The sequence below is a fragment of the Bombina bombina genome, chromosome 3 (genome assembly GCF_027579735.1).
Source record: "Bombina bombina isolate aBomBom1 chromosome 3, aBomBom1.pri, whole genome shotgun sequence".
NCBI lineage: Eukaryota > Metazoa > Chordata > Amphibia > Anura > Bombinatoridae > Bombina > Bombina bombina.
The window spans coordinates 462,115,740-462,142,797 of NC_069501.1; the positions used below are offsets into that span (position 1 = coordinate 462,115,740).

At 40.6% G+C, this 27,058-nt stretch overlaps 1 protein-coding gene across 1 annotated transcript in view; it reads left to right on the forward strand.

Annotated features, from left to right (window-relative positions):
• Nucleotides 1–27,058, forward strand: part of PIK3C2B (phosphatidylinositol-4-phosphate 3-kinase catalytic subunit type 2 beta) — a 315,182-nt gene that overhangs the window by 144,264 nt on the left and 143,860 nt on the right. Inside the window, exons 11-12 of the mRNA XM_053706696.1 lie at nucleotides 601–796; nucleotides 21,258–21,380. Of these exons, the coding sequence (XP_053562671.1) occupies nucleotides 601–796; nucleotides 21,258–21,380 (319 nt within the window). The remainder of the gene's footprint in view (nucleotides 1–600; nucleotides 797–21,257; nucleotides 21,381–27,058) is intronic.

Genomic DNA, 27,058 nt, shown 5'->3' on the forward strand with positions numbered 1-27,058 from the left:
AAATGCAAGAATGTAAGTTTAGATGCCGGCCCATTTTTAGTGAACAACCTGGGTTGTCCTTGCTGATTGGTGGATAAATTCATCCACCAATAAAAAAGTGCTGACCAGAGTACTGAAACAAAAAAAAAAGCTTAGATGCCTTCTTTTTCAAATAATGATAGCAAGAGAACGAAGAAAAATTGATAACAGGAGTAAATTAGAAAGTTGCTTAAAATTGCATGCTCTTTCTGAATTACAAAAGAAAAAAATTGGGTTCAGTGTCCCTTTAATTTGTTTTAAAATCATTTAGACTTGGCTAAAATGTTATTCGTCAGCATCACAACAGAAATGTCTTATAATTACAAGGTGTTTACTGTCCCTCGTATAAAACTGACAAAATGTGTTAATATTCTTTCTGTGAGCAGTCTTATACATTTTGAAGTTAGAAGATAACTTGAGTACTGTTTAAGGAATACTTCACAAATGTTGTCCAATATACAGTTTATCATATTGTCAGTCATTTAAAAAATGGGAAGCTAAGAATGCCTTTTTTGAGCTTTTTTATATATATAATAAGCTACAGTTAGTTTAAACAAAGCGTTTGTGTTTTCTGTGTTGCAGAGCAAGTTGTGGAAGGCCTCACAGCAGCCATTTTGGATCTGGTCCAACTTTATTGCAGCACTTTCAATGCCGACTTCCAGACTATATTGCATTCTGAACGCAAGCAAAGCCTGACACAGGATGCTTGCTTACTGAACAGCCCATTGTCATTCACAGTCTATGCTGCACATCGAATACCCATCACTTGGGCGACTAGGTAAGATGTAGTGCAAGTCTCAGATAATAGCTTTATAAACACGGAACCACAGAAATATTGGACATGAAATTTGTGCAATTCTTTTTTTTTTGTCTCAAATTTTGTTGCATGGAAGATAAGTTATAACGTGTTTGCTTAAAGTGACGATTTACTGTAAAATTGTTTTTCCTTAATGTGTTACTGAGTACTTATACCAGTAGAGTTTAATATGTGGGGGAACTTGCTCATTTAGGTTTATCTCCATTTAAGAAATAGCTATTTGTGTTAATATACCTCACAACCCATTAAAAGCTTATAGGGAGAGCAGACATAATTATCTAATAACTGTCTTATTATTTACAAAAATTCCTCTGTTTACTCAAAGACCAATATTTAGAAAAATAGAAAAATAATATTTTAGTACCTCTCTGTCACATACCCCATTGAGTGTGTGATTTACACAGTATCATGTCCCTTTAATTATCCAGTCCTGGTAAAACTTCCTCCATTTTGGAATGCAGCATCTTTAAAGTATTCTATTATTTTAACTGATTACAGAATCCAGCTGCTAAAGCTCTGCATTTTATACTGGGCGCCGCCATCTTGTAGCACACATATTGTTGCATTATCTGACAGAAGCAGCGCACTTTCACAGATCTGTAATGTTACTGGCTATTTGACCGCTGTACTTTGCACTTCGTTTAGCTCACATAGCAGAGAGCAAAAGTGTTACATTTTTGCATTTTTTTTGTACAGTTTAAAAGTTACATAACAAATATAAGCTCCAAGATGGCGGCTCCCAGTGTGAAGATACAGAGACTCACTAACTAATAATTGTAAAGGGTTAAAATAAGAGAATGACTTTGACAGCTGCAGACATAGGAGAAAAAAACAATAACATGGTGTGTAGTAACCGTGTTACTGTAGTTGTACTCGGCAGTTTAAAAAAAACTTTATCAATTTACTTCTATTATACATTTTGCTTCATTCTCTTGGTATTCTTTATTGATGGAGCAGCAATGCACTACTGGGATGTCATATATTTGCAGCCACCAATCTGCAGCCAGCACCTGAGCCTACCTAGGTATGCTTTTCAACAAAGGATACCAAGAGAATGAAGCACATTAGATAACAGAAGTAAATTGGAAATCTGTTTAATATTGTATAATATATCTGAATCATGAAAAACAATGTTGGGGTTTTATGTCCTATTAAAAGCATTTTGTGTGATTGATTTGCCTGTTTAGGAAAGGTTAATATTGAGCCCTTTAATATAAACTGACATAATGGTGTAAAAGAAAAATACTCTGATCTATTAGAACATTTTGTTATTGTGCTGTTGCTCGCATATAACTATGTGTTTAACCTCTGCAACCTCAGTTGTATTTGATCATTTCTGGGGAAATGTGTTTTACACACAAAATACTTTAGAATTAGATGACTTTACATTGGTGTGGCCCCCTGTGTTTACTTAGTATTGGGCTCTTATTAAAGTTAGTCTTTCTATTTAAAGCAACGCACCAAAATAAATATTTGTTTAACGCCTAAATATTGAGTTTATCAGTGAACCCTTTCAAGCAATGAAAATATCAGTTTTTGTTAGCTATGATTAGTTTATACAAGCCTGGAACAAACAAGGAGCGTTTAAAGGGACATTAACTTTATAATTCCATACCTTGAAAAATGTTTTATTATCTGAATTAAAGCTTTGCAAAATACTTTACTTTTTGGCTGCTTTTCATGTAGTTTAAAGAGACATAACTGTCAAAAAAAGAAAAGGCTGTAATGTGTCAGCGTGTTTTATTATTCAATTATTGCTTGCATTTAACTATGTGTTAAATCCCTTTAATGGGACAGTCAACACTTCCGTTAACATTATTTGATATTGAAAAATAAAAACCGAAGATCCGCCTGCACTATACCCCTTCTACCTTGCTGCCTTGCTTCTGTACTAATCACTGTCGCTAACTTCTCTAATACCGGGTAAATATGGCAGCCGAACTCCCCCCACCGTTACGTAGCTGCCTTCTTCTTCAAATGATCAGCAAATCAGAATCCAATCCTCGGTCAGAAATTGCAAGCGCGTGCAATTTCTGACTGAGGATTGGATTCTGATTTGCTGATCATTTGAAGAAGGCAGCTACGTAACGGTGGGGGGAGTTCGGCTGCCATATTAACCCGGTATTAGAGAAGTTAGCGACAGTGATTAGTACAGAAGCAAGGCGGCAAGGCAGAAAGGGTATAGTGCAGGCGGATCTTCGGTTTTTATTTTTCAATATCAAATAATGTTAACGGAAGTGTTGACTGTCCCTTTAAAGCATTTAAACTCACATGTAATCTTGGCTTAAGAGAAGCAATGCACTCCTAGGACCTAGCTGCAAACATCTAGCGAGCCAATGAGAGGAGGCATATGTGTATAACCTCCACCAGCAAACACCCAGTAGTGCATTGGTGCTCCTGAGCCTGCCTAGTTATGTTTTTTGACAAAGGATACCAAGAGAACAAGGTACATTTGATAATCGTAAATTAAAAAGTAAAAATTTTATGCTCTAAAGGGACACTTAAGTCAAAAATAAACTTTCATGATTCAGATAGAGCAGCAATTTTAAACAACTTTCCAATTTACTTCCATTAACAAAAAGTACACAATCTTTTTATAGTTAGACTTTTTAAGTCACCAGCTCCTACTGAGCATGTGCAAGAATTCACATAATATATACGTATATGCATTTGTCATTGGCTGATGGCTGTCACATGGTATGTACTTACTTCTGTTGATGGTCTAACTTTTAGTTTTTTTCTACACTGAGTTCCATAGTGAGTAGTGTGAAAACAAATCAGTACATGAGCGTATTAAGAGCATGGCATTTTGCACTACAATGTCTCTTTAAACATCTGTGATAAGCAGATTTGTTGCCGTCTTCTATGTAGTTGTAATTCAAATAATTGTGTGATATTTTCCACAGTCACAACACAAGTCCCTTAAAGCAATATTTTCAAAATTTTTAATATATTGTGATATATATTGGGGGCTATATATTCCCAATCACATGACATAATTATCATTATATAGTGAATAGTTGTTGAGAGATCATTGCAAAAGTTAATACTTTAATGTAATTTACAGGGTATTGTAGGAGGATAATAGAGGCAATGGGTGCTCCTCACTGTTTCTCTGGATCATCAATTTTCTGTCCCACTGCAGTTACTGTAGGCGAGCAGGCGCTATGGAATGAATAGGGAGCAGTGCATTCTGCCGCTCCCCTTTGCTCACAGCTGTGCTGGAATTCTCTGGGTCATCCCATGACTTCCTCATTCTGTCAACCTGCTCTCCACCCCCCCCCCCTTTCAGCCAGCGACAGATGGTCAGTTCCAGTCTCTGCTGATCCCAGGCTGCAGAGAGTTTGAGAACTGTGCAGTGGTTTGTGTGTAGGGGGATTCCCTTTTGTTTGAGGTGCCTTTTATTTTATCTGCTCTGCTATGGAAATAGGAGATTAGGGAGGGGCTGGGGGTGACCTTTGGTATTTCTCTGTACAGTTTTACCCCTCCCTTGATAAGTATGCCACTACTTGTCTTGTGAATGTGAAGCAGATGGGTACTGGCTTCTCGCCCTCTCATGGTTGCTTTCTTCCCATTTGAGCTGGTTCCCAACCTTCCTCAAAGCTTTGGGTATACCAGCTCCCCCCTATGTCTCTCCTATGCCAAGTTCCTCAGTTCAATTTTTCTTTCTCCTCTGTTTTCCCTGCTTTTACCTCCCATTCTCTGCCTGCCTTTGCCTATGATTAGTCTGCACATGCACAAACTGATAACAAAGACACTACTATATGAATGATCCATTTCAGTAACCTTTAGCCCCCAACTCATTCCTGTTGCTGTGATAATCCAGCACCTGTCACTTGCTGTGGTAGGGAAGGGGTGAGGGGACAGACACATAAAATAGTAAGACATAGTAGCAGCTCTTTTATTATTGTCACTCACTGCTACTGTGTAATGTGAGCCATAGACATAAGATGGAGGTTATCAACTCAACACCAGGCACTGACACTTTTTATGTCATACCTGTTTGCCATGAGTGGGTTTGTTGCCACACACAGGTCTACATTTAGTAAATGTGTAGCAAAGGTGTCTTAGTATTTACACATTTTTGGGGGGTTTCTGTTGAGAAAAATGCTTTTCATATTCTTAAAAGGAGAAAACAAAAGTTATGCTTTACATATGCATAGTTTATATCTGCTTTGCAAAAGTTCTGCATATAAAATAAATAAATATTTTAAAAGCATTTTAAACACATTTTGGGCTAGATTACAAGTGGAAAGCAAAATATCACTTTTGCGAAAGCGATATTTGCGCTCCACTTGGTAATACCAGCGCACGCAAATGTGTATTTACACATATTAACAAATATATATTTACAGGGAACACACAGTTCCCGATAGACCGCAATGTAAAGGTACTTTTTAGTGCCATTTTATTTTCTAACACCCGCACTCTCCACTTTTAACCCCTAGAAACCCCTAAAAACTGCTTTGTGCAGTTGTATTTTATTAAAAAATATATATTTATATATATATTTTTTTAATTTAAAAAAAAAAAAAATAATAATTTTTGGGTCCAATGGAGGTACTTTTTGAATATTAACCAGAGATCTAATCTCTGCTTAAATTTCTGAGTGCTAATTGCTACCCAGGAGCTTGCGGTAGCAATAACCAACCACTTGTAATGGCTGGTTATTTATGGTGTGCTCCACTTGTAATCTAGCCCTCAGTTATCAAAATGTACAATGGTTTGCTGTCCAGAGACCTACCCCAGAAAAGAATCTTGTATTATTTTCTCCAACATAGGTGTGTCCGGTCCACGGCGTCATCCTTACTTGCGGGATATTCTCTTCCCCAACAGGAAATGGCAAAGAGCCCAGCAAAGCTGGTCACATGATCCCTCCTAGGCTCCGCCTACCCCAGTCATTCTCTTTGCCGTTGTACAGGCAACATCTCCACGGAGATGGCTTAGAGTTTTTTAGTGTTTAACTGTAGTTTTTATTATTCAATCAAGAGTTTGTTATTTTAAAATAGTGCTGGTATGTACTATTTACTCTGAAACAGAAAAGAGATGAAGATTTCTGTTTGTATGAGGAAAATGATTTTAGCAACCGTTACTAAAATCCATGGCTGTTCCACACAGGACTGTTGAGAGGAATTAACTTCAGTTGGGGGAACAGTGAGCAGTCTTTTGCTGCTTGAGGTATGACACATTCTAACAAGACGATGTAATGCTGGAAGCTGTCATTTTCCCTATGGGATCCGGTAAGCCATTTTTGTTCAGACAGTAAATAAGGGCTTCACAAGGGCTTATTAAGACTGTAGACATTTTCTGGGCTAAATCGATTCATATATTACACATATTTAGCCTTGAGGAATCATTTAATATGGGTATTTTTGTTAAATAATATCGGCAGGCACTGTTTTAGACACCTTATTCTCTAGGGGCTTTCCCTAATCATAGGCAGAGCCTCATTTTCGCGCCGGTATTGCGCACTTGTTTTTGAGAAGCATGACATGCAGTCGCATGTGTGAGGAGCTCTGATACATAGAAAAGACTTTCTGAAGGCGTCATTTGGTATCGTATTCCCCTTTGGGCTTGGTTGGGTCTCAGCAAAGCAGATACCAGGGACTGTAAAGGGGTTAAAGTTAAAAACGGCTCCGGTTCCGTTATTTTAAGGGTTAAAGCTTCCAAATTTGGTGTGCAATACTTTTAAGGCTTTAAGACACTGTGGTGAAATTTTGGTGAATTTTGAACAATTCCTTCATACTTTTTCGCAATTGCAGTAATAAAGTGTGTTCAGTTTAAAATTTAAAGTGATAGTAACGGTTTTATTTTAAAACGTTTTTTGTACTTTGTTATCAAGTTTATGCCTGTTTAACATGTCTGAACTACCAGATAGACTGTGTTCTGAATGTGGGGAAGCCAAGGTTCCTTCTCATTTAAATAAATGTGATTTATGTGACACTGAAAATGATGCCCAAGATGATTCCTCAAGTGAGGGGAGTAAGCATGGTACTGCATCATTCCCTCCTTCGTCTACACGAGTCTTGCCCACTCAGGAGGCCCCTAGTACATCTAGCGCGCCAATACTCCTTACTATGCAACAATTAACGGCTGTAATGGATAATTCTATCAAAAACATTTTAGCCAAAATGCCCACTTATCAGCGTAAGCGCGACTGCTCTGTTTTAGATACTGAAGAGCATGAGGACGCTGATGATAATGGTTCTGAAATGCCCCTACACCAGTCTGAGGGGGCCAGGGAGGTTTTGTCTGAGGGAGAAATTTCAGATTCAGGGAAAATTTCTCAACAAGCTGAACCCGATGTGATTACATTTAAATTTAAGTTGGAACATCTCCGCGCTCTGCTTAAGGAGGTATTATCCACTCTGGATGATTGTGAGAATTTGATCATCCCAGAGAAACTATGTAAAATGGACAAGTTCCTAGAGGTCCCGGGGCTCCCAGAAGCTTTTCCTATACCCAAGCGGGTGGCGGACATTGTAAATAAAGAATGGGAAAGGCCCGGTATACCTTTCGTCCCTCCCCCCATATTTAAAAAATTGTTTCCTATGGTCGACCCTAGAAAGGACTTATGGCAGACTGTCCCCAAGGTCGAGGGAGCGGTTTCCACTTTAAACAAACGCACCACTATACCCATAGAAGATAGTTGTGCTTTCAAAGATCCTATGGATAAAAAATTAGAAGGTTTGCTTAAAAAGATGTTTGTTCAGCAAGGTTACCTTCTACAACCAATTTCATGCATTGTCCCTGTCACTACAGCCGCGTGTTTCTGGTTCGATGAGCTAGTAAAGGCGATCGATAGTGATTCTCCTCCTTATGAGGAGATTATGGACAGAATCCGTGCTCTCAAATTGGCTAATTCTTTCACCCTAGACGCCACTTTGCAATTGGCTAGGTTAGCGGCGAAGAATTCTGGGTTTGCTATTGTGGCGCGTAGAGCGCTTTGGTTGAAATCTTGGTCAGCGGATGCGTCTTCCAAGAACAAACTCCTTAACATTCCTTTCAAGGGGAAAACGCTGTTTGGCCCTGACTTGAAAGAGATTATCTCTGATATCACTGGGGGTAAGGGCCACGCCCTTCCGCAGGATAGGTCTTTCAAGGCCAAAAATAAACCTAATTTTCGTCCCTTTCGTAGAAACGGACCAGCCCCAAGTGCTACGTCCTCTAAGCAAGAGGGTAATACTTCTCAAGCCAAGCCAGCCTGGAGACCAATGCAAGGCTGGAACAAGGGAAAGCAGGCCAAGAAACCTGCCACTGCTACCAAGACAGCATGAAATGTTGGCCCCCGATCCGGGACCGGATCTGGTGGGGGGCAGACTCTCTCTCTTTGCTCAGGCTTGGGCAAGAGATGTTCTGGATCCTTGGGCACTAGAAATAGTCTCCCAAGGTTATCTTCTGGAATTCAAGGGGCTTCCCCCAAGGGGGAGGTTCCACAGGTCTCAATTGTCTTCAGACCACATAAAGAGACAGGCATTCTTACATTGTGTAGAAGACCTGTTAAAAATGGGAGTGATTCATCCTGTTCCATTAGGAGAACAAGGGATGGGGTTCTACTCCAATCTGTTCATAGTTCCCAAAAAAGAGGGAACGTTCAGACCAATCTTAGATCTCAAGATCTTAAACAAGTTTCTCAAGGTTCCATCGTTCAAAATGGAAACCATTCGAACAATTCTTCCTTCCATCCAGGAAGGTCAATTCATGACCACGGTGGATTTAAAGGATGCGTATCTACATATTCCTATCCACAAGGAACATCATCGGTTCCTAAGGTTCCCATTCCTGGACAAGCATTACCAGTTCGTGGCGCTTCCTTTCGGATTAGCCACTGCTCCAAGGATTTTCACAAAGGTACTAGGGTCCCTTCTAGAGGTGCTAAGACCAAGGGGCATTGCAGTAGTACCTTACTTGGACGACATTCTGATTCAAGCGTCGTCCCTTCCTCAAGCAAAGGCTCACACGGACATAGTCCTGGCCTTTCTCAGATCTCACGGATGGAAAGTGAACGTGGAAAAGAGTTCTCTATCTCCGTCGACAAGGGTTCCCTTCTTGGGAACAATAATAGACTCCTTAGAAATGAGGATTTTTCTGACAGAGGCCAGAAAAACAAAACTTCTAAACTCTTGTCAAACACTTCATTCCGTTCCTCTTCCTTCCATAGCGCAGTGCATGGAAGTAATAGGTTTGATGGTAGCGGCAATGGACATAGTTCCTTTTGCGCGCATTCATCTAAGACCATTACAACTGTGCATGCTCAGTCTGTGGAATGGGGACTATACAGACTTGTCTCCGAAGATACAAGTAAATCAGAGGACCAGAGACTCACTCCGTTGGTGGCTGTCCCTGGACAACCTGTCACAAGGGATGACCTTCCGCAGACCAGAGTGGGTCATTGTCACGACCGACGCCAGTCTGATGGGCTGGGGCGCGGTCTGGGGATCCCTGAAAGCTCAGGGTCTTTGGTCTCGGGAAGAATCTCTTCTACCGATAAATATTCTGGAACTGAGAGCGATATTCAATGCTCTCAAGGCTTGGCCTCAGCTAGCAAAGGCCAAGTTCATACGGTTTCAATCAGACATTACATCTGGGGGAGTGGGAACTCCATCCGGAAATCTTTGCCCAAATTACTCAACTGTGGGGCATTCCAGACATGGATCTGATGGCCTCTCGTCAGAACTTCAAGGTTCCTTGCTACGGGTCCAGATCCAGGGATCCCAAGGCGACTCTAGTAGATGCACTAGTAGCACCTTGGACCTTCAAACTAGCTTATGTATTCCCGCCGTTTCCTCTCATCCCCAGGCTGGTAGCCAGGATCAATCAGGAGAGGGCGTCGGTGATCTTGATAGCTCCTGCGTGGCCACGCAGGACTTGGTATGCAGATCTGGTGAATATGTCATCGGCTCCACCATGGAAGCTACCTTTGAGACGAGACCTTCTTGTTCAAGGTCCGTTCGAACATCCGAATCTGGTCTCACTCCAGCTGACTGCTTGGAGATTGAACGCTTGATCTTATCAAAACGAGGGTTCTCAGATTCTGTTATTGATACTCTTGTTCAGGCCAGAAAGCCTGTAACTAGAAAAATTTACCACAAAATATGGAAAAAATATATCTGTTGGTGTGAATCTAAAGGATTCCCTTGGGACAAGGTAAAGATTCCTAAGATTCTATCCTTTCTTCAAGAAGGATTGGAGAAAGGATTATCTGCAAGTTCCTTGAAGGGACAGATTTCTGCCTTGTCTGTGTTACTTCACAAAAAACTGGCAGCTGTGCCAGATGTTCAAGCCTTTGTTCAGGCTCTGGTTAGAATCAAGCCTGTTTACAAACCTTTGACTCCTCCTTGGAGTCTCAACTTAGTTCTTTCAGTTCTTCAGGGGGTTCCGTTTGAACCCTTACATTCCTTTGATATTAAGTTATTATCTTGGAAAGTTTTGTTTTTGGTTGCAATTTCTTCTGCTAGAAGAGTTTCAGAATTATCTGCTCTGCAGTGTTCTCCTCCTTATCTGGTGTTCCATGCAGATAAGGTGGTTTTACGTACTAAACCTGGTTTTCTTCCAAAAGTTGTTTCTAACAAAAACATTAACCAGGAGATAGTCGTGCCTTCTTTGTGTCCGAAACCAGTTTCGAAGAAGGAACGTTTGTTGCACAATTTGGATGTTGTTCGCGCTCTAAAATTCTATTTAGATGCTACAAAGGATTTTAGACAAACATCTTCCTTGTTTGTTGTTTATTCTGGTAAAAGGAGAGGTCAAAAAGCAACTTCTACCTCTCTCTCTTTTTGGATTAAAAGCATCATCAGATTGGCTTACGAGACTGCCGGACGGCAGCCTCCTGAAAGAATCACAGCTCATTCCACTAGGGCTGTGGCTTCCACATGGGCCTTCAAGAACGAGGCTTCTGTTGATCAGATATGTAGGGCAGCGACTTGGTCTTCACTGCACACTTTTACCAAATTTTACAAGTTTGATACGTTTGCTTCTTCTGAGGCTATTTTTGGGAGAAAGGTTTTGCAAGCCGTGGTGCCTTCCATTTAGGTGACCTGATTTGCTCCCTCCCTTCATCCGTGTCCTAAAGCTTTGGTATTGGTTCCCACAAGTAAGGATGACGCCGTGGACCGGACACACCTATGTTGGAGAAAACAGAATTTATGTTTACCTGATAAATTACTTTCTCCAACGGTGTGTCCGGTCCACGGCCCGCCCTGGTTTTTTTAATCAGGTCTGATAATTTATTTTCTTTAACTACAGTCACCACGGTATCATATGGTTTCTCCTATGCAAATATTCCTCCTTAACGTCGGTCGAATGACTGGGGTAGGCGGAGCCTAGGAGGGATCATGTGACCAGCTTTGCTGGGCTCTTTGCCATTTCCTGTTGGGGAAGAGAATATCCCGCAAGTAAGGATGACGCCGTGGACCGGACACACCGTTGGAGAAAGTAATTTATCAGGTAAACATAAATTCTGTTTTTCCTACTAATGGCCAGTTAGACACCGATATTTAAGCACATACATACAGAAAGAGAAGCTGTCCGTCAGGAATGAAAAAAACACCTCAGTGACTTTTTCTATGGCCAGTTACCACCTGGTAGTAGCTTCTTTTAGCCCAATTGTGCTTTTCACAGAGGAGAACTTTCCTGAAGTATATCAGTCTGATCTTGCCTAGCAAGGTCAGTCCAGCCCAGAAATACCAGACAATCTTCCTCTGAACTAGGAAAATGGCAATGCCAGATGATTGTTTCGGCCTCGTCAGTGAGGTGCAGCCAAATCCCTCTAGGCCAGAGTTCTTTAAACCAGGGGTCAGGACCCATTACTGGGTCGCAACACCATGTTTACTGGGTCGCGACTTGTGTGTGTGTGTTCTATGAGTGTGTGTGTGTTGTACGAGAGTGTGTGTGTGTGTGTGTTCTATGAGTGTGTGTATGTTCTATGAGAACCAAGCATTAAAATAGGGTCATAAAGGTATGTGGTATCATGGCACAGGATTTTGGGGGGAAATGTTGAAGAACTCTGCTCTGGGCACATTGGGCGAGAAAGTCCATGTCTGGTTTCCCCCATCACCCGTAGGGAGACTTTCCTCAGGGTCAGATCGACGGATACTCTCTCTGTTTGATCAGTAGAGGGGCTTATATATTTACACAATCAATAACTTATGGAATGCTGCAGGGTCAATATTCTTAATTATGTAGGATGTAATCCAGCCTCTCAGGAAAAAAGCACACATTTTAGATGTATATTAAAAGAAAAGTTATCAAAATAAATATTAAAAGTACACTTCAGAGTTTTGAATTTTAATATTCCTTTTTAATGTTGATAATTTGTAACCTACTGGTAATGAAACCACGGAAACGTATGTTGCTTGCATATAACTATCTATATAATATATAATATAAAATCTAGCCTGCAAATTAATTTAACTTAGTTAAAGCCAGCTCAACAGCAGCAATGCATTACTGGGACCTAACTGAATAGCTCTGAGATACTAGAGATACATTTTGTGTAGTCACCAATAACTAGCTAGCTCCAAGTACTGCACTGCTGTTGTTGAGGATATGTTCATAAGCTTTTCAACAAAGACAGAGAGAAGAAAGTAAATTTGCTAATAGACGTGAATTTAAAAGTGTCCTAAAGGGATATTAAACAGCAAATACATGCTAGATGTACAGATTTCAGTTATGGGATCAGGTCAGGGGGGCGTCCCTATGATGCTAGGCAAGCCCTCCAGACCATGATCGCATCTAGGAAGCGACGTTGGCTTCAGGGCAGCCAAACGGCTAGGACGTTCTATTCCCTCCCAATGGCGCTAAAGCCCAGTGCGGTTAGGACGGAATAGAACGCCATAACGGCATTAAAAGGATAAATATTGAAATATAAGTGTAAAGGTTTAGTTTATATAATGTACATTAGTTTCTATAAAGTAAAGGGCTCTGCCATGTTTGAACTTAAAGGGACGTAAATGTTCTTGGGTGCATTTCAGTTTGAAATAGACACATTTTTGCAGTTTACTTTCATTAACATAAATGCTTCTAGTAAAAGTTATTGCTGTTTTTTTTTTTGCAGCATATGCACATATCCTGTGCGAGCCGTGCACCAGTATTTAAACACTACACCTTTCTATCCCTTTTTAAGTTTTCTTTATCTCTCCTGCTGAGGACAATTAAGATAAGAAATAAAGCAGGCAATAAAAAGACTGTGTAAACAAGGCGGTATTTCAACTCTGTTAAAAAATTACTTTAACAATCCTATATTCCACATGGCCAAGTCTTTTTTTTTTTTTCTTTTTTCCATCTTAATATGAGGAGAGTCAACAGCTTCATTCCTTACTTGTGGGAATACAGAACCTGGCCACCAGGAGGAGGCAAAGATACCCCAGCCAAAGGCTTAAATACCTCCCCCACTCCCTTCGCCTCATCCCCCAGTCATTCTTTGCCTTTCGTCACAGGAGGATGGCAGAGAAGTGTTGGAAGATTCGGAGTAGTCTCTTATGATGGGTAGTACTTTTCGGTATGGGACTGGAGTTTTAAGTAGTCTTGTCAGCCTCTCAGTGAGAGAATTGACGAATGTTAGGGTCTGGAGATGCAGGGAGAGTCTTTCTGCAAAACCATCCAGACTCGTATTAACAGCTCCTAAGCAATTAGTGTTGACGAGTTTCACTGCCTGCTTCTATCACTCAAGTCCATGTCAGGTGTGATGCTACAAGATTGTCAAACTTGAGAGACTGTGTGTCTGTTCCACGGCATAGACTCCGGTAAGATCGTTTAATTTTATCTCATATGATAACGTAAGAAGACAGGGTCACAGTGTGACTCCTTTATCTGTATGGAATCAAGGGTTAATATCTCCGGAAGGAGGTTACTGAACAGATGGGATTTATACATAACTTGCTTTATTATGTTTTATTCCTGCGATATGTGTGAGATGAGGCTCAAGCAGATGTGGAACATTTAGGTTTTACTTTAGTTTTTGAGACAACTGCGCGGCTTGTTAATTTTGGCGCGTTTCTCTTCTGGACCAGGGGAGGGCCTGCATGGCACTCCATGTGACCTGGTGTGGTCTCATTGACTTCCTTTTTCCTGACCGTGCGGTTTACTGGAGAAGAAGCGGTTTCTCTGTGGGGCCTGTTTCATAGGAGGTGGTGCCCCGGCCGTTGGGGGTATAAAGGTGCCATTTATCTTGTTCTGTTGTCCATCTTTAAAGTGCAAACTATGGAGGACTCTGATAGGTTAGAGGGTACTCCCTCTTCCTAAATCTAATAATTGTTTTTATTGTGAGGAGGCTACGGTATACCTGCCTGCTCAATTATGTTCCACATGCCTCGATAAGGTAGTTATATCTTAAAAGACAAGATGTTTAGTACCACTGAGCCGTCCATCTCTGAGAGCTCTCTGTCCCGTGAGGTGCATTCCCTGCAATCATCTCCTACTACACATGCAGCCTCCCATTGCACTGTGAATCCTCCTTCGGAAGGGGCCATCTTACCGCCAGACTTTTCTGAACAGTTACAAACGGCAGTGTCTGCAGCCTTCAGTGCTTTATCTCGCCCTGCTAAGCGCAATCGAAAGGTCAAATATTGCTATCCTTCCCAGGGGTCATCTACCAATTTGTTGGATTTATCTGATACTAAATTATCCGCTGATGAAGACGTCTCTGATAGTTCAGAGGAGGCTCTTTCTGGGACGGAATCTGCTGCCTCTAAACCTTCGGCTGCGGAGGAACCAGACTTTAGATTTAGGATTGAGCACTTACGCTATCTGTTAAAGGAAGTGTTGGCTACGTTAGAGGTTCCGGAACCTAAATTACCCGAAGAAACTTCTATTCCTAAGCTTGAAAAGGTTTATGAGGACAGGGTGGTGCCACAGACTTTCCTGTTTCCCGTAAAGATGGCAAATATTATTAAGAATGAATGGGAGAGGCTTGGATCTTCCTTTTCCCCTTCTTCTTTTAAGAAATTGTTCCCCATTCCAGACTCTCAATTAGAGTTGTGGGGTTCTGTCCCTAAGGTGGATGGAGCTATCTCCACGTTTGCTAAGCGCATCACTATCACTTTTTATTATCGGTTATTTGTAGAGCGCCAACAGATTCCGCAGCGCTATAAACAAAGGGGGAGTACAACAAAACAATTATAGGTTAGAGGGCCCTGCCAAGAGTTGCCCTGTTGTAGTCAGCTCTTAAGAAGGTGATCTACAAACAGCTGGACTTTTAGGCTTACATGCTAAGGGGGTTCAGAGTCTTTAGGGAGCACTTGAAGCTTTTAAAACTAGAAGAGAGTCTTGTGGAGCGAGGCAGAGAGTTCCACAAGATGGGAGCCAGTCTGAAGAAGTCCTGTAAACGGGAGTGTGATGAGGTGACAAGAGAGGAGGAGAGCAGGAGGTCATGAGTAGAGCAAAGAGAACGGGAGGGAGATTATCTGGAGACAAGGTCTGAGATGTACGGGGGAGCAGTGCAGTTGAGGGCTTTGTATGTAAGAGTGAGAGTTTTGTGTTTGATCCTAGAGGCAAGAGGAAGCCAGTGAAGGGATTGGCAGAGAGGCGCAGCGGATGAAGTGCGACGTGCAAGGAAGATGAGTCTGGCAGAGGCATTCATTATGGATTTTAAAGGAGCTAGGCGGCAGGTGGGAAGACCAGAAAGGAGAGAGTTGCAGTAATCAAGGCGGGAAAGAATGAGAGAGTGGATTAAAATCTTAGTTGTGTCTTGTGTAAGGAAGTGTCTAATTTTAGAGATGTTTTTAAGGTGGAAGCGGCAGGCTGTAGCCAAGGACTGAATGTGAGGAGTGAAGGAAAGATCTGAGTCAAGTGTGACCCCGAGACATCGGGCATGCGGGGTAGGGGTAATGATGGAGTTGTTGACAGTTATAGAGATATTGGGGGTGGAGATTTTGGAAGAAGGGGGGGAAATGAGGAGCTCAGTTTTGGAGAGATTTAGCTTGAGGTAGTGAGAGGACATCCAGGAAGAGATGTGAGAAAGACAGTTAGTGACACGGGTTAGCAAGGAAGGAGATAGGTCTGGTGCAGAGAAGTAGATTTCGGTGTCATCGGCATGTATAGATTGAGATACGTCTTGAAGATAGTTTGTCGTTTAAGGAGCCCATGGAAACTCTATTAAGGAAAATGTTTCAGCACACGGGGTACTTGTTTCAGCCTGCAGCTATTGGTGCGACTCTCTATCGGATATGATCGAGGTGGAACCTCCCCTCGACGAGATCCAGGAAAGAATTAAGGCCTTGAGGGTAGCTAATTCTTTCATCTGTGATGCAAACATGCAGATTATTCGCCTGAATGCCAAAACATCAGGTTTTTTTTGTTCTAGCCCGTAGGGTTCTCTGGCTAAAGTCTTGGTCGGCGGATCTAGATTGCTTTCCCTTCCATTTAAGGGGAAGATTCTTTTAGTTCCAGGCCATGGTCACTGGGGGCAAGGGTGCCTTTCTACTGCAGGATAAGAAGAATAAACCCAAAGGACAAGTTCCTAATTTTTGTCCCTTTCGTTCGGATAAATCCCAATGCCAGCAGCCCTCTGCGAAGCCTGATCAGTCCAAGGGAACTTGGAAACCATCTCCATCTTAGAACAAATCCAAGCAGAACAAGAAGCCCACCGAAACAAAGTCAGCATGAAGGGGCGGCCCCCGATCTGGCATTGGATCGTGTTGGGGGCAGACTATCTCTTTTTGTGGAGGCTTGGTTGGGGGACATGCAAGACCCTTGGGTTCTAGAGGTCATCGCTCAGGATTACAGGATAGGTTTCAAATCTCATCCGCCCAGGGGCAGATTCCTCTTATCAAAACCTATCTTCAAGACCAGAAAAAAAGGAAGCTTTGAAGCTTTTCTAAGGTGTGTGAGGGATCTCTTCTCCCTGTGAGTAATTGTGCCAGTACCTCTATCAGAGAGAGGTCTAGGGTACTACTCAAACCTTTTTGTGGTCCCAAAGAAGGAGGGTACGTTTCGCCCGATTCTAGACCTAAAGTGCCTAAACAAGTTTCTGTAGGTTCCGTAGTTCAAGATGGAGACGATAAGGTCTATTCTGCCCTTAGTTCAAGAGGAACAGTTCATGACTATGATAGACTTGAAGGATGCTTACCTACATGTGCCAATACACAAGGATCACTTCAAGTTCTTAAGATTCGCCTTTCTGGATCAGCACTTCCAGTTTGTGGCTCTTCCTTTTGGTCTGGCTACTGCTCCAAGAGTCTTTACGAAGGTTCTGGAGGCTCTGCTCGCAGTGGCGAGGTCCACAGGTATTGCAGTAGCGCCATACTTGGACGACATCCTGGTCCAAGCACCGTCTAGCAGAAGACCATTCCAGAGCTCCTCTTCTTCTTCAATCTCATGGATGGAAGATAAAATTAGGAAAGAGTTCTCTGGTGCCCAGTACCAGGGTGGAATTCTTGGGCATGATAATAGATTCCATATCCATGAGGAGATTCCTTACAGACCAGAGACATTGCAAAATTACTTCCAGTTGTCTTGCCCTCCAGACCACCTCAAGGTCATCTGTGGCCCGGTGTATGGAGGTAATTGGGCCCATGGTGTCCAGCATAGATATCATTCCATTGGCCAGGTTCCACCTCAGACCTCATCAACTGTGCATGCTGAGGCAATAGAATGCCGACCACTCGGATCTGTTCCAACAGATTTCTCTGGACAACCAGTTGAGAGAATTGCTCTCTTGGTGGCTCTGTCCAGATCGCCTGTCCCAAGGGACATCCTTCTTGAGACCATCCTGGGAGATTGTGACTACGGTCCGGGAGCTGTTTGGGGTGCCAAGATGGCACTGGGCCAGTGGACTCGAGAGGAATCTCTTCTCCCGATCAACATCTTGGAACTTCGAGCGATCTTCAATGCTCTGAAGGCTTGGCCTCTTCTGGGTTCGTCCCAGTTTATCAGATTCCAATCGGACAACATTACCTTGGTGGCTTACATCAACCATCAGGGGGGAACGAGGAGCTCCCTAGCAATGAGGGAAGTATCTTGGATTCTGGAGTGGGCGGAGGCCCACAACTGCTCGCTGTCAGCAATCCACATTCCGAGTGTGGACAACTGGGAAGCGGATTTCCTCAGTAGACAATCCTTTCATCTGGGGGAATGGTCTCTCCATTTTTTGTGGAGATTTGCAACAGATGGGGGATGCCGGAGATAGATCTGATGGCGTCCCGGCTCAATTCCAAGCTACCCAGATACGGGTCGCGGTCGAGGGATCCACAGGCAGAACTAATAGATGCATTAGCAGTGCCTTGGAGGTTCAAACTAGTTTACATTTTTCCACCGTTACCACTTCTACCTCGGGTAATGGCCCGCATCAAACAGGAGCAAGCTTCGGCAATCCTAATTGCTCCATCGTGGCCGCGAAGGATGGGGTTTGCGGATCTGGTGGCGATGTCCTCATCTCCTTCATGGAGGTTACCTTATCGCATAGATCTGCTGGAACAGGGTCCCTTTGTTCATCAGAATCTAGATTCTCTGAGGCTGACTGCGTGGAGATTAAACGCTTAGTCCTAGCCTAGTCCTAGAGAGGTTTTTCTGAGAGAGTGATTGATACTCTCATTCAAGCTAGAAAGCCGGTCACTCGTCACATCTATCATAAGGTGTGGAGGACCTACTTATTCTGGTGTGAAGAGTGTGAATTCCCCTGGCATAAGGTCAGGGACTTGCCACTAGTTCCTTAAAGGGACAGATCTTGGCTCTATCTGTGTTATTACACAAGAGGCTCGCTGAGCTTCCTGATATACAGTCCTTTGTTCAGGCTCTGTCTAGAATAAAGCCTGTGTTTAGACATTCTGCTCCTCCTTGGAGTTTAAATCTGATTCTTAAGGTTTTGCAGAGAGCTCCGTTTGAGCCCATGCATTCAGTTGACATTAAGTTACTGTTTTGGAAGGTTCTTTTTTTACTGACTATTGCCTCGGCAGGTAGAGTCTTTGAGATGGCGGCCTTGCAATGTTAGCCTCCTTATTTAATTTTTCATGCTGACAAGGCTGTTCTCCGCACTGGGTTGTTTTTTTTTCCTAAGGTTGTGTCTGATTGCAACATCAATCAGGAGATTGTGGTTCCTTTCTTGTGTCCTAACCCTTCTTCGAAGGAACGATTACTTAATAATCTGGATGGGGTTCGGGATTTGAAATTCTATCTTCAGGCCATGAAAGAATTTAGACAGACTTCGTCATTGTTTGTTGTCTATTCTGGGAAGGACAGAGGGCATAAGGCTTCTTCCACTTCCCTATCTTTTTGGTTGAGGAGCATTATTCGCTTAGCATATGAAACAGCGGGACATAAGCATCCTCAGAGGATTATGGCTCATTCAACTAGAGCTGTGGCTTCTTCTTGGGCCTTCAAGAATGAGGCCTCTATGGAGCAGATTTGTAGGGCAGCCACCTGGTTCTCCTTACATACCTTTTAAAAGTTTTACAAATTTGACGTTTTTGCTTCGGCTGAAGCAGCTTTTGGGAGAAAGGTTTTGCAGGCTGTGGTGCCCTCAGTATAGGGTCCGCCTCTCTTTTACCCTCCCGTTTTTATTCAGTGTCCTCTAGAGCTTTGGTATATGTTTCCCACAAGTAAAGAATGAAGCTGTGGACTCTCCTCATATTAAGATGGAAAACATAAATTATGCTTACCTGATAATTTCCTTTCCATCTGTATGAGGAGAGTCCACAGACCCCGCCCGTTTTCTCAGTTGGGCAGACCTACATTTTTTATTCTTCTGGCACCATTTATACCCTGATATTTCTCCTACTGTTCCTTGTTCCCTCTGCAAAATGACTGGGGGATGAGGGGAGTGGGGGAGGTATTTAAAGGGACACTGAACCCAAAAAATGTATTTCATGATTCAAGTAGAGAATACAATTTTAAACAACATTCCAATTTACTTTTATTATCTAATTTGCTTCCTTATTTAGATATCCTTTGTTGAAGAAATTGGAATGCACATGGAAGAGCCAATCACACGAGGCCTCTGTGCAGCAACCAATCAGCAGCTACTGAGCCTATCTAGATATGCTTTTCAGCAAAGTATATCAAGAGAATGAATCAAATTAGATAATAGAAGTAAATTAGAAAGTTGTTTAAAATTGCATGCTCTTTCTAAATCATAAAAGAAAAAAATTGGGTTTTATGTCCCTTTAAGCCTTTGGCTGGGGTGTCTTTGCCTCCTCCTGGTGGCCAGGTTCTGTATTCCCACAAGTAAGGAATGAAGCCGTGGACTCTCCTCATACAGATGGAAAGGAAATTATCAGGTAAGCATAATTTTATGTTTTTTGTGCACCTGTTTTATATATGTCGCTAATTGTCTTCAGCAGGAGAGATAGATAAGGACAAAACATAAGTTTCAACTTCATACATGTTGATGCCTATTACTGTATATAGCCTAATAATTTTCTGAGTCAAATTATTGGAAAAGGGGACAAAATAAATAAGGAATGTATTTGGCAAAGGTTTTATTTTTTTAACTACACATAATGAAACATCTTTAATTAGTCATATACTGTTCAACATCCCTGACACGGTCTATCTGAATCATAAGTTTAAATTTGAGTTTCATGTTCCTTTAATAAAAAAAAATACAAACGGAATAAAACTCTTTCAAGTATTACCAACATATGGTGAAAAAAAGCACAACATTCTCATTAAAGGGACAGTCAACACCAGAATTTTTGTTGTTTAAAAAGATAGATAATTCCTTTTATTACCCATTACCCAGTTTTGCATAACCCTACACTTTTTACCTCTGTAATTACCTTGTATCTAAGCCTCAGCAGACTGCCCCCTTATTTCAGTTCTTTTGACAGACTTTCATTTTAGACAATCAGTGCTGACTCCTACCTATATGACACACATGAACTAACGCACTCTAGTGGTAAAAAACTGTCAAAACGCATTGAAATTACAGGCGGCCTTTAAGGTCTAAGAAATTAGCATATGAGCCTACCTAGGTTTAGCTTGCAACTAAGAATACCAAGAGAAAAAAGCAAATTGGTGATAAAAGTAAATTGGCAAGTTGTTTAAAATTACATGCCCTATTTGAATCATGAAAGTTTATTTTGGACTTGACTGTCCCTTTAAAGGGACACTAAACCTCATTTTTTTTTTTTTCTTTAATGATTCAGATAGAGCATGCAATTTTAAGCAACTTTATAATTTACTTCTATTATCAATTTTTCTTTGTTCTCTTGGTATCTTTGTTTGAAAAGCAGAATGCTGACCCAAAAATGGTCCGTCTCCTAAGCTTTCATCCCTGCTTTTTTGAATAAAGATACCAAGAGAACAAAGAAAAAATGATAATAGGCGTAAATAAGAAAGTTGCTTAAAATTGCACGTTCTATCTGAATCATGAAAGCAAGAAATTCGGCCTAGTATCCCTTTAATTATTTGTTCACACTTTGTCTATGATTCTTCTTCTTGTGAATGTAAATGTGACATAACCTTTTATGTTTTTGGCCTTTTTCAGCTACGAGGATTTCTATGTATCCTGCTCCCTGAGTCATGGCGGGAAGGAGTTGTGCGCTGCAATGCTGACCCGCAAGATTCATTTGTACAAATCTCTCTTCCACCTCATCATGTGGGACCAAATGTAAGATCAGATCTCTATGTTGTCTTTGTCTATCTAAATGTATTGTCTTATCTACTGTCTGTCTGCATGCAGGGTCATGTTATGGTGTGTTATAATGTGCAAAATATGATACAGCTGTGTGCAATATAGATATATGTATATATACATTTTAAAGTACGGTATCCAATAAACGTTTGTATGTAGAATTTGATAGACATATCCCCATCTGTCTGTCTATCTATCTATCTATCTATCTATCTATCTATATATATATATATATGTGTGTATATATATATATATATATATATATATATATATCATCTGTCTATCTATTAATCCCAGGAGACAGAATTTAATTTTATTCTTGTCTCATAACTTTTAGAATCATTTAGCATAAACCAACTTGCCTAGCTCCTAAAAATGTTTTGGCTAGTCTGATAAGAAGTATGTGGCTGGCTCAGAAATATCAATGCTGGTTCTTAAAAGGATAGTCAACATGACATTTTCTTTTTCTTTAAAGAAAACATTTTTTTTTGTGCCAATTGGCACTTTAACTGATCACTATATGCCCGGTGTGAACTGTTAAAAATGCATTTTAAACCACTGGTTACCTTTCTGCCCAGCACTTTTTTCTAAAAACCTTTGTCAAAAACTTTAATACATTTTAAAATCCCCTATTTTGGATTTTTCCACCATTACCAGTAGTGGGGGTCCGGCTGCCAAATACAATTACGTGTCCCATAGAAAATAATTGAAGTAAAAAATCTAATTCAAGATGCAAATGGGTAAAATAATGTCAGGTGCTGTCGTTAACGTCTCAAACATTATGGCATGCTCAACTAGGTGTAAAAGAGGAAATAAACTTTTTGTTCAATGCAGCGTTTTTGGGGGTCCACCCAAGGTTGTCTCACAATTGTTGAGCTTTACAGATTCAATCCCTACATACATACATATTATAACGGCAAACCACAAAATTAAAACCTAAACAAGACCAAGTTCACATAGTGGGTGGGGAGTTTGTGTCTTGGCTTAAAATATGCTCAGATCCAATACCTTCTCCATTCCTCACCCCATAAGGTTGACCTTCTTAGGAATTCAACTGAGTTTGAAAATATGTGTCTGCTATATGCCCCTATAACGTGGATCCCTATTCAAGACACATATTGAATAAGCTCGCAGGGATTTCTTTTCCACTAATACAGAACGTTGGAACAGGGAACTGGGCAGTAACCTAGTTATGAAGGATTGGTATAAGATATTTGATAGTAAGAAATTTGCTAGGGTACAGGTGACAAAATCAAGACATACAAAAAAGTGATACATAAAAAAGATGTTATATTGTGTACATAAATTAAAACACTAAGTTGTATAGAAAGAAAAATTATATATAAACAAATACAAAAGTGCAAAACAATACATACAACTATACTACATAAATAACCCAATTACTATGATACCATGCTTCTCTAACAGTCCTTATAAATACTAACAAATAAATTCTGTACATATCCTACACTACTTGGAACTAGCTGGTGATTGTTGGCTACACATGTTTTATTTCTTGTCATTGGCTCACCAGATGTGTTCAGCTAGCTCCCAGCAGTACTCTGGAGCTGACTTTAACTGTGTGTTTCATCTCTTAGCAGGGGTTAAACATGCAGTTATATACAAGCAACAGTGCAATAATAAAATGCTCTAACATATTAGAGCATTTTCTTTTTGCACTTTTATATCCCTTTAAAGTGATATTCCAGTGTAGAAATAAAATGTTCTATTGCAGTAAAGCATTTATTTTTTCTAAACATTACTTTCTCTAACCCCCTACAAATGTGTTAAACACAAAGTTAAAGTTCTGCAGGTGAGGCTACAGATAGTGACCCAATCAGAAACTTGCATACATCTCTATGCTCCATTCACTGACAGTATCCTCAAATAGAAAAAATGGGGGTGTTACAATAGTGCAACTTTTTTAAATACATAGTAAAATAATTGAATTTGTTTAAATCGTCAAGAAACTATAAATTACATTTTAATTGTTAAGATAAAACATGCAATTTTAGTAGACTTCAATTTACTTATGATATCAAATGTACTGGGTGCTAGTTGGTGACTGGTGCTATATACATATGCCTCTCGTCATTGGCTCACGCAGTGTATTTGCTATCTCCCATAAGTTCATTTTTTGCTCTGCGGTTGACTTTAGTTGAAATACTTCTTTATTTGTAGAATGAAGATGAGGATACAGCATAACAAGTATACAGAAATAACAATCAATAAGTTCCCTTGCTTCCATACATAAACTTTGGGCCTATCACGGCTTTAACGATTGAGGTTATTGGAGACTTCTAAGTGCTTATTATAACAAAGTCATTCACCAGTGTCAGGCTGCTCTAGTGACTTAGAGTCTTTTTGGGCAAAGAAGTTTCCTCCTCCCACTTGAGTTGTTTAAATACTTTTCTTCCTCCTTTTACTTAGTTGTTAATACAGTAGATATCAGAGACCAAGTCTCAACCCATATATTTACATTCAAATGCTACATTGTAATCCTCTTATCTTTCACATTGTATTATGCTTTTTTATATATTCATTACATTTAAAAAAAACAAAAAAAAACTGTGTAACAAAACTATTTTAACCAAATTTAAACAACTCTGTGGTCCTATTTGTGGTCATCTAAACTCTGATCTTTCTGTATCAGGTCTATTCTCTTTCTAGGTGAGGGTGGTATTTGTTCATTTTCTCTTGTTATTTTAGGAAGGTTTACTCTTCCTCTTGCATGAACCAATAAAACCATATCTTAGTTAACTGTTCCCTGGTCCCCTGTATTGTGGCAGCTAATTCTGCCATAGTGTATATATATATTCTATTTTATCTAGAACCTCTCACCAAGCTGGAGCTCCTACCTTCCAATGTCTGGCAATACAAACTCTAGTCACTGTGCAAAGAGTTTTAATAAATGTGTTGATTGCCTTATTGTACGGTGTGAGTCTCTGATTCGAAGAGCCTGTGCCACTGTCAATGTAATTGGTTCTTGTAGTATTCTACCTAAAAGTTTCTGCAGCTGATCCCATATTACCCTTATCTTGGGGCATTCCCACCACATGTGTAGGTAGGTTCCTTTTTCTCTACAACCTCTATAGCACATGTTTGTACCAGCCCGCGAGAAGTGACATGTTTACTCCAGGGTGAAGTACCATCTTAATACAGTTCTCTTTTTAATCCGCATTAATCTGTCCTCTACCTGCGTCGTAAAAAATTTGTTCCCATTTATCTTTTGGGAGGTGTAGTCCAGCGTCCTTCTCCCTTTTTTCTATTAGTGTCGACTTGTTTATAATTTTAGCTTCCTGAAGGGTCAAGTATAGTGTCGAGATCAACATCTTTTGTCTGGTGGGAGATGTGCATATACGTTCTAGTGTAGTGGGCTTTTGCGGTGACCAGGGAAAGCAGAATGTGTGTATGGCAGAGGAAATCTGAAGGTATAAAAACCATTGTAGTTTCATTGGATGAATTCTATCTTTTATTTGGGAGTATGTCTGTATATGTCCCCTGTCCAAACAAATTAGCCACTCTGTATAATCCCTTATTAAGCCATTTCCGCATTTTTTTTTGTGTAGTTCTGAGTGTAGGAGAAATTTAACTGGTATGGTTCTGGATCTTTAATAAATCAGTTTTAAGGGTCCTGTGAGGGATTTCCACACCTTAGTTGTGTCGGCAGTGGCTAGTGTTTTGTTGTTGTGGGTTTCGTATTTATGTTCTAGATCCCACAGTATGTCTGCAGGAGTTTCGTATCTCCCAAGGTCCACCTCTAGTCTTGTCCATAAGATGTTCTGTGTGTTAGCTTGTGCTAATCTAGCTGCATGGTAATAGTCTGTCAGATTCGGCAAACCCACACCTCCCATCTGTCTGTGTCGAGTCAATATATATGAGGGTATTCTCGCTCTTCTATCTCCTGTCGAGTAACTATTAAGGGAGGATTGTAGTTTATGTAGGTCTGACCTAGATACTTCTATTGGTAGTGCCCTAAAGAGATATAAAATCCTTGGAAGGATGTTCATTTTGATCGCCGAGAGCCTTCCGTACCAGGAGAATTTTATAATTTTTAAATTTTCTCAAATCCCTTTTTATTGTGTTATATAGTGGGACATTGTTAAGGTTGTATAAATTGTTGTATGTTTGCAATCAAATTCAAAGTTAGCCTCAATCAATTTTTTTGTGTGTGGTGGTAGAGTTAAGGGCAGTGCTTCGTACTTGTCTAAGTTGATCTTGTATCCTGAAATTAAAGAGAAGTCATGTAAGTTCTGGTATAGGTTGGGTAAGGAAATTAAGGGTCTAGTCAAGGTTAGTAGGACATCATCTGCAAAGAGTGAGAGCTTCTATACCGAATCTTTCACTTTGACCCCTGATATTTCTGGGTTATTTCTTATACATGCAGCTAGAGGTTCCCTACAAAGTACAAACAATACTGGTGATACTGGACAGCCCTGTTGTGTGCCTTTAAAATATTAATGTTTTAGATTGGAACCCTGCCGCTCTAATGACTGCCATCGGTTCTGAGAATATTCCCTTTATTGCCTTTATAAAAGCACCCCCCCAAATCCCATTTCCATTAGGATTGTGGTCATATAAGTCCGGTTCACCCTGTCAAACGCTTTCTCTGCATCTAGAGAAAGGTGCAGAGAAGGCGTTTCGGTGCGCACCAGATAATCCACCAGAGCTACAGTTCTCCTTACATTATCTGGTGCTTCCCTACCTGATACGAAACCTACCTGGTCTGGGTGGACCAGTAGTGGGATGAATTTCTTAATTCTATTGGCTAAAACTTTGGTAAGGATTTTAACGTCCTGATTAATCAAGGATATTGGTCGATAGCTCTGGCATTTCTGGTTTTTTTTGCCTGTCTTAAGGATCACTACGGTTTTAGCACTCAACACATCTGTTGGAATCACTTTGGCCTGCATAACATAATTGCAGAATTTCTGCATTGGGGTACCAATTCTAACTTAAACAGTTTTTAATACTCTCCGGGAAAACCATCAGTCCCGCCGCTTTACAGATCTTTAATTGCAGATGAAATTTCCCCTGTCGTAATTTTCTGCATTAATTTCCTCACTGTCCTGTTTGTTTAATTTATTAAGGTTTGGCTGTAGCCAAGAATTCCCTACGCAAATCTGTGTATGTGGGGTTTGTTCAACTTTTCTACTGTCATAGAGAGTGTTATAGTATTCTGCAAATGTGTCAGCCATCCCTTGCAGGTGGGAGGTGCGTTCTCCATCTGCTTTTTGTAATATTGGAATAGAGAAATTATTAATCCTTTTTCTCAATTTGTGGGCTAAATATTTATCAGGTTTATTGGAATACAAGTAATAATGGGTCTTCAATGACTGACTAGCTCTTATCAAATTGGCATCTAAAATTTTGGCTAGGGTCGTTCTTTTTATTTGGAGTAATTTAAAAGCAGATGTGGATAATGTTTGTTAGTGTTGTTTCTCTAATTTCCTTATCTCTATTTAGAGTTTGCTTATTGCTTCAGTATTATTTTTATTGGTGATTGATTTTTCCTTAATTAATAAACCCCTAAGATACGGTTTGTGAGTCACCCATGTCTTGATGGAATTGATAGTTGTACCCTTTAATAACCAGTATTCTTTTAGGGCCTTGGAGATATTCTTATGTTTAGGTGGGAATTTAAGTATCGTTGG